Source organism: Sciurus carolinensis, chromosome 15 (genome assembly GCF_902686445.1).
Source record: "Sciurus carolinensis chromosome 15, mSciCar1.2, whole genome shotgun sequence".
Lineage (NCBI taxonomy): Eukaryota > Metazoa > Chordata > Mammalia > Rodentia > Sciuridae > Sciurus > Sciurus carolinensis.
Genome location: NC_062227.1, coordinates 34,071,458 through 34,089,857, shown reverse-complemented (window position 1 = coordinate 34,089,857; position 18,400 = coordinate 34,071,458). Strand labels below are relative to the sequence as shown.

At 40.8% G+C, this 18,400-nt stretch overlaps 1 protein-coding gene across 1 annotated transcript in view; it reads right to left on the bottom strand.

Moving 5' to 3' along the window:
* The window catches only part of Lama3 (laminin subunit alpha 3), a 263,204-nt gene that overhangs the window by 112,040 nt on the left and 132,764 nt on the right, over positions 1-18,400 (bottom strand). Inside the window, 11 exon segments of the mRNA XM_047526418.1 lie at positions 327-410; positions 412-440; positions 2,604-2,743; positions 2,829-2,955; positions 5,082-5,187; positions 5,189-5,224; positions 6,650-6,747; positions 8,736-8,844; positions 12,172-12,335; positions 16,792-16,945; positions 17,454-17,551. Coding sequence (XP_047382374.1) covers positions 327-410; positions 412-440; positions 2,604-2,743; positions 2,829-2,955; positions 5,082-5,187; positions 5,189-5,224; positions 6,650-6,747; positions 8,736-8,844; positions 12,172-12,335; positions 16,792-16,945; positions 17,454-17,551 — 1,145 coding nt within the window.

Sequence of the window (18,400 nt, the reverse complement as noted above, 5' to 3'; positions counted from 1 at the left end):
TTGGTAGACAGAGGAAGAGATACAGGTAGACAGCAAAAGAGGAAGAGATACTCCGAAGCAGCCCCAGATCCCAGCTTGGAGGGGTGACCTCTGCTAAGTCCAAAGTTGAGAGTGGCCATGCTGCCCAAATGGTGCATGGTGAGCTCTGTCCTAGGACTGTGGGTGCAGAGGAAAAGTATCACCCTCCTAGGTCCTGAGACTCACTGGCATTACCTTGAGTGAGAAAAAGAGGACAGATCCAGGACCAGCCTCTCCCTGGAGCCCACTTAGTTCTGGGTTGTAGGCATGCCCCATGCATTCCCAAGCTTGGCCACAGTGACACTTACTCAATATAAAAACTGTTTCCTCCACAATTGGTGATAAACTCAAAGGACTTGTCCACCGACTTTTTGTTAAGTATTTGATAGTCAATTCTCTGCAGGCACCACTAGAACTCGGACCTAAAAGAAACCCATCAACATATGTTTGGATTTGCAACAACGTGGCACACACTAAGATTATGTCCTTGACTGTTAAACCCGAGGCATAACAATACAGGATTTATGAAAAAGGAATCAAAAGTCAAACCCAAATCAGGGCTAAGGCTCAGTCCACATCGCCGTGTAGGAAATGTTGAGCACTGGGCAGACTTGGTGCATCTGCTCAGAGGAACATCGGTCTCCAGTGCCAGCTGGATCAGGGGAACTTGGGAGAAGCTGGACCTGTCAGTATGGCCAGGGCTTCATGTGATCCATGCCTGAGATTCCCCTGGATCTCCAGGAATTGTTGTTTTTTGAATTTTAAATGTAAGCAGACTGAAGTGGTAGAACCAATATGAAACCTAACAATGTAGAACCTTCTGGTTTTGCCCCAGAAGTTTACTTAGTACTGCCGAGTGAAAAATCGTAGCCCCAGTCTTTACAGGTGTGACTCAGTTCCCTGTATACATGTACAAATCAGACTATTCTCTAACAAATGCTGCGGGAAATTGCAAACATCTTTATCAACTGCTTACCAGCTTATAGTTAAAGACGGTCGATTTGTTCTTGCATCTACCAATTCAATACATCTTTGTAAATAGCATGTGTTCTAGGCACAGGGATATAAAAATGAATACAGCAATGGCCAAATACACATTTTCTTGGTATTCTCCACAGGAATAAACTAATGAAATTTTAGATACTCATTCCACCCATTCCCACTTTTTTTTAAGGTCAATGTTTTTATTTCTCTGTGATTTTTAATAATGGAGTCTCAAAATAAGCAATCTAAGTCTATCAGGGACCAAGATATCCAAATCAACAAGTTTAATGAAATAAATAAAACAAAATGAATATAGCCTCCTCTGTACCCTGGGACAATGGCATCCTCAGAGAGAGGCCAGGAGCATAGCACTAGAGGGCCACACAGAGCACAGCCTGGGAAATTAAAACTTTCCTGGTTCTCTGGAAGGATGGCAGAGAAAACAAACTAAATCTGAGCCAGGCTAATGGGTAAACAGGATCGCTCTCGGTACAGAAGCAAGTAGAAAATTCTAGAAAAGGGGACAAGTGTGAAAAAACCTAATGGCATGAGAGTAAATGATATGTCTGGGAGCTTGTGAAAGATGAGGTTGGCCAGAGAATGTGGTGGGGGATGGAGGGGGAGAGTGTAGGACAGGGGAATAGAGGAAGAGATGGAGGAAAGATGAATTAGGAGGAGGTCTGGAGGGCCCTGGACACCAGAGTAAAGCCTACAGACCAAAGTGAAGTATATGCACTGTAGCTTATCAGAGGTGAGAACTCCTGAAAGGCAGCTGAGTCTCAGCACGATCAGATCCACGGCAGCCAGGTGAGTGACTGCCAGCAGAGGGGTGGATGGACTGGAGGGAGGTGAATAGAGAGAGGGAGACCATGGCAGGAAGTTCTGGCCCAGTCTTAGTGAGAGAATAGATTGCCAACCTGGGACTGGAATAGAATGCATAGGACCAAGAGACATGGCAGAGTGCCAGATTGTGGCTCAGAGCAGATGCAGAAGGGGCAGTCAGCATGTCTAGGCATTGGGGGACCATGGGTACCATCATTAGAAGTAGGAGATGCCGGAGCTGTGCAGGTAGCAGGCCAACAGGTTCATGAGATCTCTGCCAGATGATCACACGTTGGGTGTGGAGTTCAGGATAGACCGTGGATGAATTTAGAGATGAGGATATTACAGCAAAGAGAGTAAATAGGCACTGATGATGTTTCCAAAGAGTAAAGACGCAAGGAGTTTTAGCATTGAACCTGAGCGAACTCCAACATGTAAAGATGAGCAGGTCAGAACCATCAAGGGATTATGAGGGAAAGTGACATAAAATGGAAACAAAGTAGAGGAAGAGGTCAAAAGAAGCAAGAAATGTAAAATGCTTTGGAGAGAGAATATCAGGTGAGGAGTGAACAGGGGTGGTGGATAGAAGCACTTTGCTTTCTGTCATCCTGTTTCCTTGACTTTTATTGTCATATGCTTTTTTCTTTTGGGTCAAAGCTATAAAATGTAAATATTATTCTATAAATAATGACTTCAACTCCTTAGAACGACCATTGTCATGAACCAGTCATCCAGAGAAGCCACAGGAGGACCAAGCCAATGGACCAAGCAGAACGCACCAATGTTAAGGACTTCCCTTCCGGCACCTTCACAGTCACAGCCACCTCAGGCTCTGAGATGTCAAACTCAACCTGGCCTCCACCGATCACTTGATCCCGGCAGCCGAGCACATGGGGACAAAAGGAGGCGCGGAAGGAACCTGGGCAAGGAGAGAGGTGCTCCTGTCACTTGACTGCAAGGACAATGCCAGGCACACGTCTTGGGTTTCTGCTCATGGCGCTTACCTGACCAGGGCCGCCCACCATTCACAAACACCTGGACAGGAAACGTTGGATGCATTGCTTGATAAAAATGGATGATCAAAACGTACCAGCCCCGGTGTGGTACGAGTCTTCTCAGGGTCACTTGACTCTATGAAGAAAACAGATGAGGGTAATAAAAACCCCAAACAAGAAACCCTTAAGCTGAATGTTATGGTTTGGATGTGAGGTGTCCCCCAAAAAGCTCACATGTGAGACAATGCCAGAAGGTTCAGAGGAGAAATGACTGGGGTGTGAGAGTCTTAGCCCAACCCCTGAAGGGGTTAATTGAAGTGGTAGGGTGTGGCTGGAGGAGGTGGGAATTGGGGCATGGCTTTGGGGTATATATTTTGTATCTGTTGAGTAGAGACTCTTTGCTTCCTGATGGTGTGAGCTGCTTCCCTCTGCTATGCTTTTCTGCCATGATGTTCAGCCTCACCTCAAGCCCCAAGGAATGGAGCCAGCCTTCTATGGACTAACACCTCTGAAACCCTCCAATAAACTCTTCCTCCTCTACAATTGTGCTGGTCAGATCATTTAGTCACAGCAGCAAAACTGACTAAAATACTGAGGAGCTATAAAATAATTAAAATATTTAGAAGTTATTATGATATAAGTATGGTTTGTGTCCACCAAACCTCAGGTTGAGGCTTAATTCTTCTACAAGGCAGCGTTTTTGGTGTGGGGCCTAAAAGGAAGTACTTAGATTATAGGGACAGAGCCCTCATAAACACATGGATGCCCTTTCCCAGAAATGAGTTTTTGCCTCACAGGATGGGCTTAGTTACTACAAGAATGGGTTTGTGAAAAGTACTGGCTCCCTTTGTCCCCTCCTCTCTTCTACGGGTAATCACTTGTCACTGTTACACATGTACCCACCCTGTGGTGTCTTCTGCCATGTGATGACACAGCACAAGACCTTTGCCAGATGTGGCCACCTGACCTTGGACTTCCCAGCTGTCAGAACCAAGAGTTAAAGCAACCTCTTCTCTTTATAAATCACCCAAATTCAGGTACTCCCTTGTAGCAATAGAAAATGAATTAGAACAGTTCAAAAATCAAAAAATAACTTAGGTATTTACCCAAGTGAAATGACAAGGTATATTCCCAAAGAAACCTTCACATGAATGTTTGTAGCAGTTTTATTTGCAATTATCGAAACTGGACACAAATTAAGCGTCTCTCACAGAATGGACAAACAACCGTGGTATAACCATACATTTTGTTGGAGGGGGTGTAATTTGGTAAATTACACTGAAAAACTGTTTGTCAGTATTTACCAACGTTGAAAACATAACCCAGCAGTTGCATTCCCAGCTAGTCTCCATAAGAGGTTTGCTAAAAGGCTGCAAGAGTAGGTTCACAGTAGCACCTCCTCAGAATACCCAGGTAATAAAGAGTCTGACTCCATCTTTGATGTTCGACTACAGACAGCTTTCAATTCCAACACTTCTTTGTGCCTTTTACCTCCCACCTGGACATGTTGATAAGAAAACCCAGGGGCCCCTCCCTTCCTGTGGGTAGAAAGTCTAAACCACACAAATTCCAGCTCTTGGGACCTGGACTGTGTTCTCCACTCCCATCGACCACAACAAAATCCAGAACCATACTCCTTCTTTTGCTCATGAGTGTGAGCCCTGCTCTCTCCAGAAAGCTGCTCTCTGTGCGTAATAAATCTTTTACCCCTCAAAAAACTGCAGCAACAACAACACAACAGCAACAAAAGATTATCCTCATTTTTTAAGACAAGAACTATAAACCCAGAGGGAGTAACTAACTTGCTGAAAGTTGCTAATTTAATGACTTTCTAATGACCAAGCCAGGACTAGAATTAGGTCAATTTGATTTCAACCCATTTCTCTTAGCTGTTATTTAGCTACCTTTTCTATCTGAATCTTATTTAATTTTATCTTTTAGATCCCATTAATTTCCAAATCTGCTGCAATGTGAACTGACACAGGCCAACTTTTGGGTTTATAAGAACATAATAATATCAGGGTGTTAAGTGTTTCATTCTCCGTAACTTTTAAAGTCCTGTGATTTTATAGTTTATGTTAAAAATGCACCCAGAGAGGATGTAAAAATACAGATTGCTGAGTCCCACCCCCAGGGCTTCTGATTCAGGGGCCAGTGAATGTGCATTTGCAACCTTCTCCCAGATTTCCTGGATGCTGCTGGTCAGGGGCCACACTTTAAAAAACACTGGTCTATAAACAGCACACTAGATGTGAGTCTTACTTGTGGGGCCTGTAAGGTGACTCCAGGAACGACATTTGCAGAAGGGGAATTCTCCTGGGCTAGGAGAGAGACTGGTCTCCCATTCGAGACATCCAAAATCAAGGCTGGGAGGAGTTTCGTGGGCCAGGGAGACACAGGTGGCACTAAAAAATACAATGTTCAAAAATCTTATTTCACAGGATGGGGTGGTGGCTCAGTGGTAGAGCGCTCACCTGGCATGGCTGGTGGCCTGGTTCATCCTCCACCACAAAAAAATTAAATAAAATAAAAATCTTATTTCACAACCATCAAAAACCTGCAGAGCTGTCCATGGAGCAAAGAGACAGACTTTGAGTACAGGACTGAGTGAACTATTGAAGGGTTCCCGTGTCAGGGAAATCATAGCATTCTAGACATCTTTTTTATTTTTTAATTTTCTTTTTTTATATTTATTTTTTCAATGCTGGGGATCCCAGAACATCACACACACTAGACAGGTGCTTTACCACTGACCTACAGTCCAGCCCACTGGAAATCTTTATATAGAGGTGCTCAGTGAAGTCTGTTGGCCAAGTCAGTGAGGTCAGTTGCCTGCTCAATACGATTCGTTTGAACAAAAATCAAATCTTTATTTTGAAGTAAAAGAAGTGAGAGAGAAAGTTATCGAAACATTCTTTTCCTTCAGAATTAAAATGCAACCAATACAAATATTCATCTCTTTTTATAAATGTGCATATAACAAAAGAGAAGCAAATACATATTTCTTTTAGGTGCAGCCAGATGTGCACTGAGATGGCCATTTCTATAGTCCTAACCATGCACACAAGGCAATTGACTGTGTCTATAAATTAATTATTTTTAAGTCTACAGAAAAACAAGCCTACCAAAACCCCCATGAGCATGAGCTAATTCTGATAACATAGTTGTGAGATAGCTCATTATTTTTGTTGTTTTGTGAATAAAGAACCTCAGACACAGAGATTAAAGGATTGAAGCAAAGTGAGGACTCAGAATAGAACACAGGGACCTGCCCTTCAGGGCCCGGCTTAACTATTTCCTCGGTTACTGATGTGTCAGCCTCCTGGCGTGTGGAATTCTGGAAAAAATGGCAGTTAGGGGAAAATCATTTTGCTGGTTTTTCTCGTTTTAACATCCATCACCAGACTTCAGCACCTGAGTTTCTAATCACTTCTGAAGTACAGGTTGAGTATCCCTAATTCAAAATCTCAAGGGCTCCAAATCTGACACTTTTTGAGCACTGACCTAATGCCACAAAAAATTCCACACCTGTCCTCTAGTGACAGGTCTCAGTCAAAACTTAGGTACACTAAGAATGTTGAACGAAATTACCTTCAGGCTACGTGTATCATATGCATGATACATATAGAATTTCGTGTTTAGACTTGGGTCCCATCCCTGGTATATCTCATTAGGTATGTGAAAATATTCCAAAAAACTGAAATTTGAAACATTTCTGGTCTCAAGCATTTTGAATAAGGGATATTTAATGCGTATAAAGTTTTAGCTTTATGAGAATCACAATATCAATTTAGAGCACCAACAAGAAATAAAGGAAGAAAACACATTACCTTTGATTAACAAATGGCCCATAGCTGGCAATACAGTGAACTTGAGGCCTCACATATTCAGCTGAGAATTCTTCAGTGGGTATGAGACAAACCTGATGCTATTGAGCAAATATGATGTGAAAAGACACCCACAGTTATCAGCAAAACCAGTGGTATGGTCAAATCATACCACACATTCAGAAAAATTATAGTCATCAAAGTATATCATACAATAGACAAATCTATGGCGTTATCATGGATAACACATCCTTTTTTGTGTTATACAGAATCACTGACCAAATTGCTTTTGAAAAAATAAATAAAACTGAGAAAATCATACAAAAGTTAAAAAAAAAAAAAAAAACTCTTTTCAGTGACCTTTGATGCCTGTTTTGGGAATTTTTTATTTTCCTTATTTTTCTCTTTTCTCCAGGTTCTGTGCTAGCTCTTGAGACCCACTAGCAGGAAGAGGGCAAGGTTGGGGGTGGCCAGAGAGCTGTATTGGTATTCAAAGAGAGAGCTGCTCTTGGTAGAAATAACCTTTCTTGATTTAAAAAAAAAAAAAAAAGGCCTGAATTTCAGGTACACTTGGACTATGTTGAAGGATCTGTCTGCAGAGCTAGTTTTTGAGTCATACGAGAAACTCGATCATTAATGTACCAGTATATTTTATGTAAGACAAAATTATATTATCAACTCAATTGCAAACCTGTTCACAAAAGTTTTTACTGAACATCATTGAGACGGGGGTCCCACAAGACCAAGGCAGACCGCCTCTGTCCTCATGGAGTCTCTATTCTAGTCAGCCTTGACCCCAAATGACAGCAGGCTATTTCAAAAGGGGTACACTGGACTGGGGACGTGCCTCAGTGGTAGAGGGCTTGCCTAGTAAGACCCTGTGTTGATTCCCAGCACAGGAAAAAAGAAAAAAGAAAAAAGAAAAATTTAAAGGGGTAAAACCTATGCTTAAATTCAAGTCAGCCCATGGTCAATTCCAAAGATAAAGAGGTTAGATTCACTTGGATTGTTATTTTTTATTTAAAAAAAAAGAGTTGTAATTTCATAACAATAATTCATTAAAAACTGAATTTCAGCTACTCTTAAGTTCTAGGTGTTTTTTTGTTTTTTTTTTTGTTTTTGGTATTGGGGATTGAACTCAGGGGCACTTGATCATTGAGCCACATCCCCAGCCCTATTTGTATTTTATTTAGAGACAGGGTCTCATTGAGTTGCTTAATGCCTCACCATTGCTAAGGCTGACTTTCAACTTACGATCCTCCTGTCTCTCAACCTCCCGAGCCGCTGGATTACAGGCATGCACCACTACACCCGCTAAGTTCAAAGTTTTAATACTGTCAGGCATAACTATTTAAAATGCATTTGTACAGACTGGTTGGCACTTCCCAGGGTGCGATACATGCTTCAAATCAGCAGTAACAGGAAGTTGCTTCATGCTTAAATAATCATAAATTCCCTGAGGCAGCTAGTGTAATCTGGGCACCCCTTCCTACATAGACCCCCAGGGTCTCTTAATGTTGAAGTTGTATCATTACAAGGGTGGACGGAAAGGTTATTTCCTTGGTTCCAGTTCATATTTTAACTCTTAAGCATATACATCCAATTAACTAGATAACACTTTTTTTGAAATAGAATTTTTTTAAAAAAGAACTAATAATAAAACCTTAAAATTTTGATGGACTTTGCCAAATATTATACATAAGAGGTAATAGGATAGTAAATGAGAAAATAAATAAACAATAACCAATGGCATTTCTGTATTCTGACAATAAAAATAAAGTGGGCAATAGAATGACCAAGAATATTTCATTTCTGGTAACAAAGAATAAAAAAATTAATGAAATGGGTTTTGTGAGGTGTGTTTGAATTTGATGACTAAACTTTATTAGGTGATATAAAAAAATTGGCTCAATAAATAAAGAAGCAAGCCAGGCTCTTGATGGGAAGAATGAACATTAAACTGGCAATTCTTCACAGGTTAATTTTATGGATGTAATGAAACTGCAGCCAAATTTTAAATAAGCTTTAAAAAAGTATATCAATAGCAACAAAATGCTTCTAAAGTTCCATGGGCAAAACAGAAGCATACCAGAAGGAACTGGCCATCTGCACCTTGAGCTCAAGGTCTGCAATCTGCTAATAGCGCATACACAGCAATGCGACTCCTGCTATCGATCACAATGCTCCGGCAGAGAACACTGCAAAGGAAACACAGTTTTCTTAGCCTAGCCCCCCTCTCTAATTTACAGCCCCCAGAGTCTCCCTCACTGTGCACATTCCTAGAGGGGAGGCTGACTGCTCTTCAGGTTTCCCCCTTTATAACTAGATGAACAGTAGTAAATTTTCCTGCATGACAAGTTGCAGAGTAATACAATCTGCATTTGAAAGTGGAATCTCCCCTCTAAAACTCATGTTGATATTTAATTGCCATTGTGAACTTCAAGAGAGTGGGACCAACATGGGTGCTCTGCCCTTATGAGTGGATGGACGGTGTTATCAGGGGACTGGTTTCATTATGAAGTGGACTCTTGCACGCACACATGTGCTCTTTCTCTTCCACCTTCCACCATGGCATGACAGAGCACAGAGGTTCTCATCAGATTCAGGCTCCATGATCTGGACTTCCTGGACTCCAGAACTGTGAGAAATAAACTTCTTTCTTTATAAATTATCCAGACTGTGATGTTTTGTTATAGCAGCACAAATGGACTAAGACACAGCACAAAATTTCTATGGAAAAAGAACTTTTCTCCTATAACCACTGCTGTATCTTTCAGGACTAAGGATCCTACTTACCTTTCCTACATGGCTTGATGCATACTTGGTTTAATCACAGGGAGAAAGAACCTCAGGGCAGTAATGACAGATCTTTAACACATAGCCTTCTTGGAAATTTACCAATATTCTTGGGAGCATTTGAAATTGAAGTTATCCACTCATGACCATCCCATTCCCAGTCAGTAAGTATGGTGGGGCCTTATTCAACATTGGGGAAACCCAAACTTTGCCTTTGAGACTCAATCTGTTCTTCCTCTTTCTTCCTTCCTCATTTCTACCAAGGGTAGTCCTTCCTTCCTTCTCATCAAGTGAGCTACAGAGTTTGGGACATTTAAAAGGACACATAATTCCAATGGTTAAACCCATAGAGGAAGTCTTTTTTGAATAATGTTTCTCAGTTCATACTCTGCAGCAAATTTCTCTGTTTATAAATAAAATATAAAACTAGTAACCTATTAAGACAGAATAACTACCTCTGACTAATATTTGAAATAATTTAGGCAATGATTTTTTAGGTGAGGATTAAAATGAGATAAAATATACAAAAAACCAAGCAGACTTTGTCCATGTATTAGGAACTTAATAATTTGGTTTGTGTGCGTGTGTGTGAATTAAAACACTTCTTTTGGATTCAAGCAAAATCCTGGAAGTTAAATATATGAAGTGATTCATTTAAATTTAACTTTATCCTTTATGAAATTATACTAATAAGTAGACTAACAATAATAACAGGATTGATTTAATCATTAATGATCTCCCGTTATGAAGAGGAGACTTGATTTACCACAGCACTATTTGAAAAGCAGTGTTCCCATTAGCATCCCTGCTATTCTGCTGAAATATTGTCTTTTAACACCATAGTTAGATCTCACTTGAGAAATGTTGGGAAAACTTCAAACCTGCAGAGAATGTGTGACAATGCTGAAGGGTCCTGTCATTTGAAGTATGTTGCTATGGGTCGAACATTGCCAACAGCACCATATTTTTGGACTCCCTACTTTTCTCCTGTTCATTTTCACTAGTCCATAAGACAAACCAGGTGGACAAAAAGGAAATCTTTTAGTCAAGTTAAAATAATACAATTGGACTTTCTTGAGAGTAGTTAAACACAAAGCAAGTGATTCCCAGGTGAACATAATACTGTCCTAGAATTCTAATGATAGAGACTTATGAATGTTGTCATGACCAGAGCCAAAACCATCCTGCAGAATGTCAGGCAGTTATTCCTCAATAACCCATTCAGACAACACTCATGGAATCCTTGGAGTGTGTTCTTTCTTCCATTTTAAACCCCTCCTATCCTTGGCATAGATATTCTCAGACCTCTTCTGATGATTCAGAGTCACCGGAGTCATGTAAATAATTCCTCCCATCTCCTGGGCCATCTCCACTTTAGACTCCATGAAACTGGAATCAAGCCATGTGACAAGGAAGGGGGAAGGAGTGGAAAGAGCTGAACTGGAGGGTGGACTTGGATGGCAAGGTGTGGAGAAGCCCTGCCCCAGTCCTCTGGTCAGTGGTCACTGGGACTCAGGTGACTTGGTGATTCACTCATCTGGGAGTGCATATTCTGGTAGTACTTATGTCACCTAAAGATTCAACTCATTTCAGATAGTGACAGAGCATTCTGGGGAACTCTTTAAGGCCCAGCTCATGGTCCTGTTAAAAATCCCAATAAAGGTCAGGGGTGCAGCTCAGTGGTGGAACACTTGCTTATCATGCACAAGGCCGGCTTCCTTCCATCTCCAACACAGAAAAAAAAAAAAAAAAAAAGCCAAATACAATTACAGTTTTGGTTTCTTTTCCTCAAACCAGAGACAAAGTCTTCACAACTGCATTTTTAAAGTTGCTGAAGGCATGATGTGAATCCAATAGTCATTTCAATGAATCTTGTGAATGTTTCCCTTCTAAATTTCCAGAAGTTACTCTTTGCCTAAGTTTTTCCATTTTCACATTAGGGAAAATGTCCAACTTCTCCAGGTCATCTTGGGCTTGACAAAAAGCAATGTGAAAGTAAAGGTAATCAAATGTTCAAGGCCTTGGGTAAGAACTAGGTAGGTTTTCTGCAGTTCTCCACCTGCTGTTTATAGGAACTCCAACTGACTTCCAGTACCATTTATCATACAATTAATCTCATGTGGAAAGCACCTTGCTGATTCTTTCATTAAAGCATGTTCTTGGAATGTTGTGTAAAGAAAACCATTTTTAATAAACTCTTGTCAATGAGTGCTCTTGGACAAGAAGAACTTCACCAAGGCAGATTTTAAACATCCTTTGTCCATTTTTTTTCAATCTGGCAATCATGAAACATTAATTATCCCCAGTTCTGAAGGCGTATTGTGAAGCAGGTGTGCACCTCCGAAGAGTACTGAGAATGAGTCTTTTTCCTTGTGCCATGTGCCCATGTACTTGATGGCCTTTGAGGTGAGAACTCTGAGTTCCTTGTACCACACTAAGAGTGACAGAGAATGACAAAAGGTCATGCAGCTTCATGTGATTTTGAATCAAATGGCTAAGAAGAGCATGCAGCTTTTTAAGAAATGGTACAATTTTCAATTTACTGCCTTCAGAGAGCCATGCTGGAGATGACACTGGATCATCTAAGTAGTCCCCTGTATGTTTTTAAGATTTGCTTCAAAAAGAAAACAAGGTTCCAATGCAGATGCAAATCCAAGTTCCTCAGGCAGACATGTATTTGTTCCCTGGGAACAAGGGGGAATTCTCAGGGTAGGATGGGGGCTGATTACCTGTACTTGCAGCTGTATATGGTCACCTGACCTGCCAGAACAGACCCCCCAGGGCTCTTCATGTTCACGTCAACCGTAGACAGCTGGTCTGCTTCTGTGGCATACTCAACCATGACCATATAGCGACCGACCTGTGGGACGCGCAGCTGCAAATGCAGTTCCACCTGCCAGAGAGGCCAAGCAGACAGACCATCAACCAGAGGTGGAACACACTGAACCTATTTACATGCAATATGGTGAAAATAGAGAAAACACCCTGGAGACACCTCTGCATGTCAGCATAGTAAGACATGGTTCTATAGGGGTGAATGTGGGGAGGAAATACTCGATGCCCCATTGAATTTGAAGTCCAGATAAGTAATGAATAATCGTTTATGTGAATTTCAAATTTAAAGGGGCATTGTTTATTTTCATCTTCCAAATCTAGGCATGCTATTTATAGGGGTGTTTACTCCTTCCACTCTGTAGTGTTTTAGCTCCCATTTCTCATAGTGAAAGGCACCCCCAAACTCGAAGTCAAACAGATTACCAAGGAAGGATATGAGGAATGGGAATATGCCTTGAGGCTCTTTATTAACTGTTATTTTAAAAAGAATTTAAATTACCTGAGTGACAATAACATAAAAATAACACAACAATAATAGCTGATAGCTTAGTTCTCATACTTTCAAACCCTTTACTATGCCTAAATGTGCACACACACTTTAAAAAAAAAACTGATCATGGTAGGCAATCAGAGATGTTCTTGGACTATAATGACAAACTATGTGACATGCAAAGTCAGTAATATTTACTATCTGGCTTTTTACAGAAAAAGTGTGTCCTCCCCCGATCTTACCTATTGTTTAGGAGCATGGAATCTGAAATCAGTTGTGTGATCTAGGGTTCATTACTTAACCTCTTACTTGTTAGTATCCTCCTGCACAAAATGAGGGTAGTAACAATACGCACCTCTTAAGATGGTTTTGAGGATTAAATGAATTAATACATGCAGAACTCTTAGAATGATATGTAGCATGTAATGAGTAGCACATGAACAGTGATGATTATAGCTGTGTTTATTGCTTTTTGCTACGACTTGTTCTTTTGACTCAACAGTATTTCATGTCTTTATCAGCATATAGAAATAGACTTCATTTTTCTAATGGTTGCCTACCCCTCTAGTATATGACTATAAAATATTTATGGACACTTAGGTTGTCTTTAATCTTCACATATATGTATATGCACACGCACATATGTATACACACACACACACACACACACACACACACACATATATATATTTTTTTTCCCATGCTGATATTTCTATATGATTTCTAGAAACAGAATTGCTCATTTGAGGTGTGTGGTCATATTCAAGGCCGTACCCAGTATCAGAGTTACATTCCTTAGCTGTGTAACCCATCTCAGTCCACAAGCTCAGGCCCAGTTGAGTTATACCACACATAATTAAAATGGTCCTCCTTCACCTTGCCTTCAGGAAATTCACACTGACTGCTCTTTCTGAACAGCTCTGAACCACATAAATGCTATTTTCCATGGTGATTTTTCTACCACTTAAATAACAGAAAGACTTCCCTCAGGGAAATACGTGGATTATTCATACCATTCTTGCCTCTATTATAGAGTGAAGTACAGCACTGCCAACGCGCATGTGGAGAGGCCATTACTGGTTTCTCTCCCTGGGCATCTCCAAGTGAAAGCTTTTCTGTCTTCTCTCCACCATAAAACACACATGGGTCAATGACTTTTCAGGTTTTCTTCCACATGTTATCACTGGCTACACATTCTATCATAGCACTCTATTGTAAATTTTAATGGGCTCCCCATTCTGAGTTCTACAGACTGATTTCTGGAAGATCTGTTGCAAGAGTTTAAAACACATTTGATGGCAAAGGCAGATTTTGAGGAACTCAGATAAAAGACATTAAAATGATAAATAAAACATTTATGCTTACTGTTGTTATCAGTTTCTTATTTTTAAAAAGGGAAATTTGAATGGAACTGGTATCAAACTGGTTTTGTGGCACAGAACTGCCCATTCCTAGCCATAATGTCTTAGGATAAAGACATAGAAGGTGGGTTTATCAATCTGTTGTTTATGCAGACACCTAACAACTCTGATGTCAAAACAGGGATTCAAACATTGTGGTCAACAAGTGTTAAATGCATACTCTAGGCCAGGTCCACTGGTCAGATGGTGGGCATACCATGGAAAACAAGGCAGACATGGTCTCTATCCTCATACAGACTTTAATGAAATAATTAAATAACTAGACAATTACAACATAAAATTACATGTGTGATAAATGCTCAGAAGAGGTGCCATGGAAACATGTAAGCCCAGGACCTGAGCTAGTCAGGAGATGAGGGAGAGGGGAAGGCTTCCCTGGACAAGAAATGACCTAGGCAGTGTGGAGGACAAGGACCAGATAACAAGACAATAAGCAGAAGAAGAAGTACTCAGAGGGAAGAGGCTGCAGCAGGAGGCTCCCCAACAATTTACAATGCTGTAGGGCTTCACGTAACGCAAGTCCAAGAGACTGAAAGTAGACCACAGTGACCAAGGAACAGAGAGCAAGAGGGGCAATGATACAATCAGGAGATGGAAGGGCAGCCTTATAAGACATGCTAAAATTTTTGTCTGTATCCTAAGATAAATGAGATGCTATTGTAATGTTCTTATAGTGGGGGGTGGGGCTGGGGAGGGCAATGGTAACCAGACATTTCTATCAGAAAAAGCATGCTGGCTCTAGTAAGGGAAAGAATTGGGCAATGAAGTGGGCAAGGGGCAAGAGCAGATGTGGGTGAGCTCACTGGGAGGCCACTGCAGAGATCCTTATGACACATGATGGCACCAGCTAAGGATCACTTATCCAAAATGCTTGGGACCAAGAGGGTTTAGATTTTGGAATATGTGCATATACATAATGAGATATATTGGGGTTGAGACTCAACTCTGAACACAAAATTCATGTTTCATATATAGAGGGTAAATGAAACTAACAAGGAGAGTATAAAAAAGATTCTTTACAGGAAGGGAATCATCATTTTCAAAACCTCTTCTAATCCCATAAGTCTTTGAATCTCAGCACAATAATCTATAACAACAGGATACATAGAATTTTCTGTGATGACAGAAATACCGTGATCTGCACCCCAGTCACAGGTGATTACTGGGCACTTGAAATGTGGCTAGTGCAGCTGAGGAACTGGCTTTTTAATTACATTTAAATTTAATTAATTTGAGTTTATATAGTCACATGGGACTAGAAGGTATTATAGGTCTGCAGGCATTCAGATAAAACACTAGGAATTTTCAATAAAACTGGACAACCCAGGACTTAGTTTTATGCATCAACCCAAAGTGGCTCTGCTGAACAGCTCAGCACTGTGGCTCTGGGCTAATTCACAGGTAAGGACACCTTCTGACGAGTCTTTAGCATCTCTTGCTGGAGGCTCGCCTTTCTCCACTGCACCACCCTGTTGTCTGGGGAACACACACAAATAGACACACAAGCACACATAAATATGTGAATCTGTATATTTGTGTCTATGCATTTTCATGAATGTGTATGTCAAGTTACACCTGTGTGTGTGTGTGTGTGTGTGTGTGTGTGTGTGTGTGTAGAAATACAGTACAGAATGCAGTAAATTAAATTTTAGAATGGAGAAGAAGAAGGATCATTTAGTTTTTCTTTATATTATATTGTTTACTTGATGTAACACACATATGTATTATTTTGTGAAATAAAAATTTGAAAAAATAAAACAAAAACTATATTTAAGTAATACACTCAAAACCCTTAGCTGCTACTATCAAAATGTTAGGATTATTGTTCATAAATAATGTTACATCTAAATGTTCAGGGAGAACTAAGGCCACATTATTTTCGTTCTATATATTTAATCCACCAAATGAACATTTTCTTCACAGGTACAAAACAGAGAATATTATAGAAAACAATAAAAATATAGTGGAGGAGGCTGTTTTCAGTGTCTTCAGTTTGAGGTGTTGTTGTTATTATTGCTGATGTACTGTAATTTTAACTCACATATTAAATCAATATATTCTTATATTTGGTTATGAGACTCAAGAACTCCTGGAAGAGAAGTAATGCTAAGACCTGTAGTAGCATGTCCTCCAAGCTATGAGTAACTGCCTTGGGGTGCAGCAGTTCTGGATTTTGAGCTCCAGGAATTCAGCTGTTACAAATTGCCTAGCCTACAGGGCTGGACAGTGAGTGGGTATTGTGTCCTTTTAGGGTAAGCCATGAAGATTATGGAGACCTTTTAGGTTGAGTCTCATCTTTCTCTGAAGACAGATATTGCCCTGATTCAGATAGAACAAGACGCCTCCTCTAGGGAACGAAAAGTAAAGGATTCTATACTTACCCATGTCCCCTGCCACATCTAGAAAGTGCTCAAAGAACAATTTTAACAAGGCTCAGTGTGAGGTGCCATCCAGACCCAACCAAAACCAGAGACCTCAGCAGATGCTGATAAACATCCCTGAGAAATTCTTCCAGCTTGAGAAGCAACTGTGGTCAAGCATTTCAATAGACACAGATAAGGATATAGTATTAGCACTGACAATAAATAAGAAGCTTCCCCCACCTCTCTCCCGTTGAGGTCCACCATGACTGGGTGTGCTGGGGTGGGCTGCTTTACTGGCAAGGGTCTCGGTTGACCATCAAGAAGGAAGTGCCTGGCCTCACAAGCCAAGGTGCAGGGGAACCTGGTCACTGGCAAATGCTGGTAAAGTAAGCAACTTCGACAACAACAAAACACATTAGTTACGATTGAGAACATGAAACCGAATATCAATGTATACCCCTGAGGACTCTTAGTCATTCAGTTCACCTTACTCATTTGTGTATCATTCTTTAACAGACTCCTAGTAAGTGTCTACTCTGTCTATGACCAGAACTGAGGAATTTTCATCTGCACCAGGAAGGGAAGAAACAAAATCCACAAACCTGGATTCTGTTTTAAGCCCTTGCCTCCAATGCATGACCCTGAGGTTATAACTTAGGCATGCGGCAACACTTCCGCCTGCTACAGGGCGGTAGCCATTCGTAAAACAGATTGGTGCAAAGTGCTTTGTGATTCTTACTTGAAGGACACAAGTAAGACCCAGAAGAAAAATCACAACTCATTAATCCAGAACATCCGACTGCAGTTGTGATCTTGAGGACTATCAGGAACCCTTGTGTTAAAGGCTTCTAATTTAGAAGCCCCCAGTGATGTCGAAGTTGCACCTTCTGCCCCATACTAACTTTTCCTGGGGAGATCCTGCAAGGGCACATGGTTCTGTGACAGGCAGCTGCAGTGCAGAAGCTTCATAGTAGTCCCTGGGGAGCAGCACCAGGTAATCCTAGCAAAGGCCAAAGAGACAATTACTCATTTTGTTGGGAGCCCTACCTTGATGATAAAATAACTAAACATACGAGCTAAATTCATAATCAGACGAAGCTGCTGGCTAACCTTTCTATACCAACTTCCTGTCTTTACCCTGACTCACGAACACCCACACACAGCTCTCAGGGGTTCTTTATACGCTGGAGATAAGAGCTTCAATGTGAACGTTTGTATTTTTCAAATTTCAGAAGAAATGTTATTGTCTAGGTTGTTTATAAATTCAAAAATCAACAAGATAATGTGCTGTCAATTGATAAGATGTTCCCCTGAGAGGTTGGCTGCCTTCACCACAGAACACTGAATGCAGATGACTTCAGATGGCTTTCTGCTCCTGCAGAAGCCATGCTCACCTGGCATAGTATATATGGCAAAGTTCTGCAATTCTGGTGACTCAAGAGAATGGTCTGAACTACTGCTTGTCCTACCAAATGAGAGGAAGTGCATGTTTTACTTAGGGTATCAAATGAAGCCCACAGAATAAATTTGGCTAACCAGCTCTTCAGGAAAAAAACTCTGGGCTTCAAGACATGGCTAGTTTAAGAGCTATCCAGAAGTCCCAGATATGTGGCCTCACCACAGATCTTCAAGGGAAGGAGGAAGGGATGTTTGCTCAACAGCAAAGAGAACCATGCATGGTCTACCTGGCATTTCTCTCCTCAGGGAGAAATGTTTGGGAAGCAGGAGATTGTGGCTCAGGTGACTCTATGGTCTTACTAACTGTTATGGTTTGGATATGAGGTGTCCCCCTAAAACTTATGTATGAATGCAAGAATTCCTAGAGTGAAATGGTTAGGTTGTGAGAGGT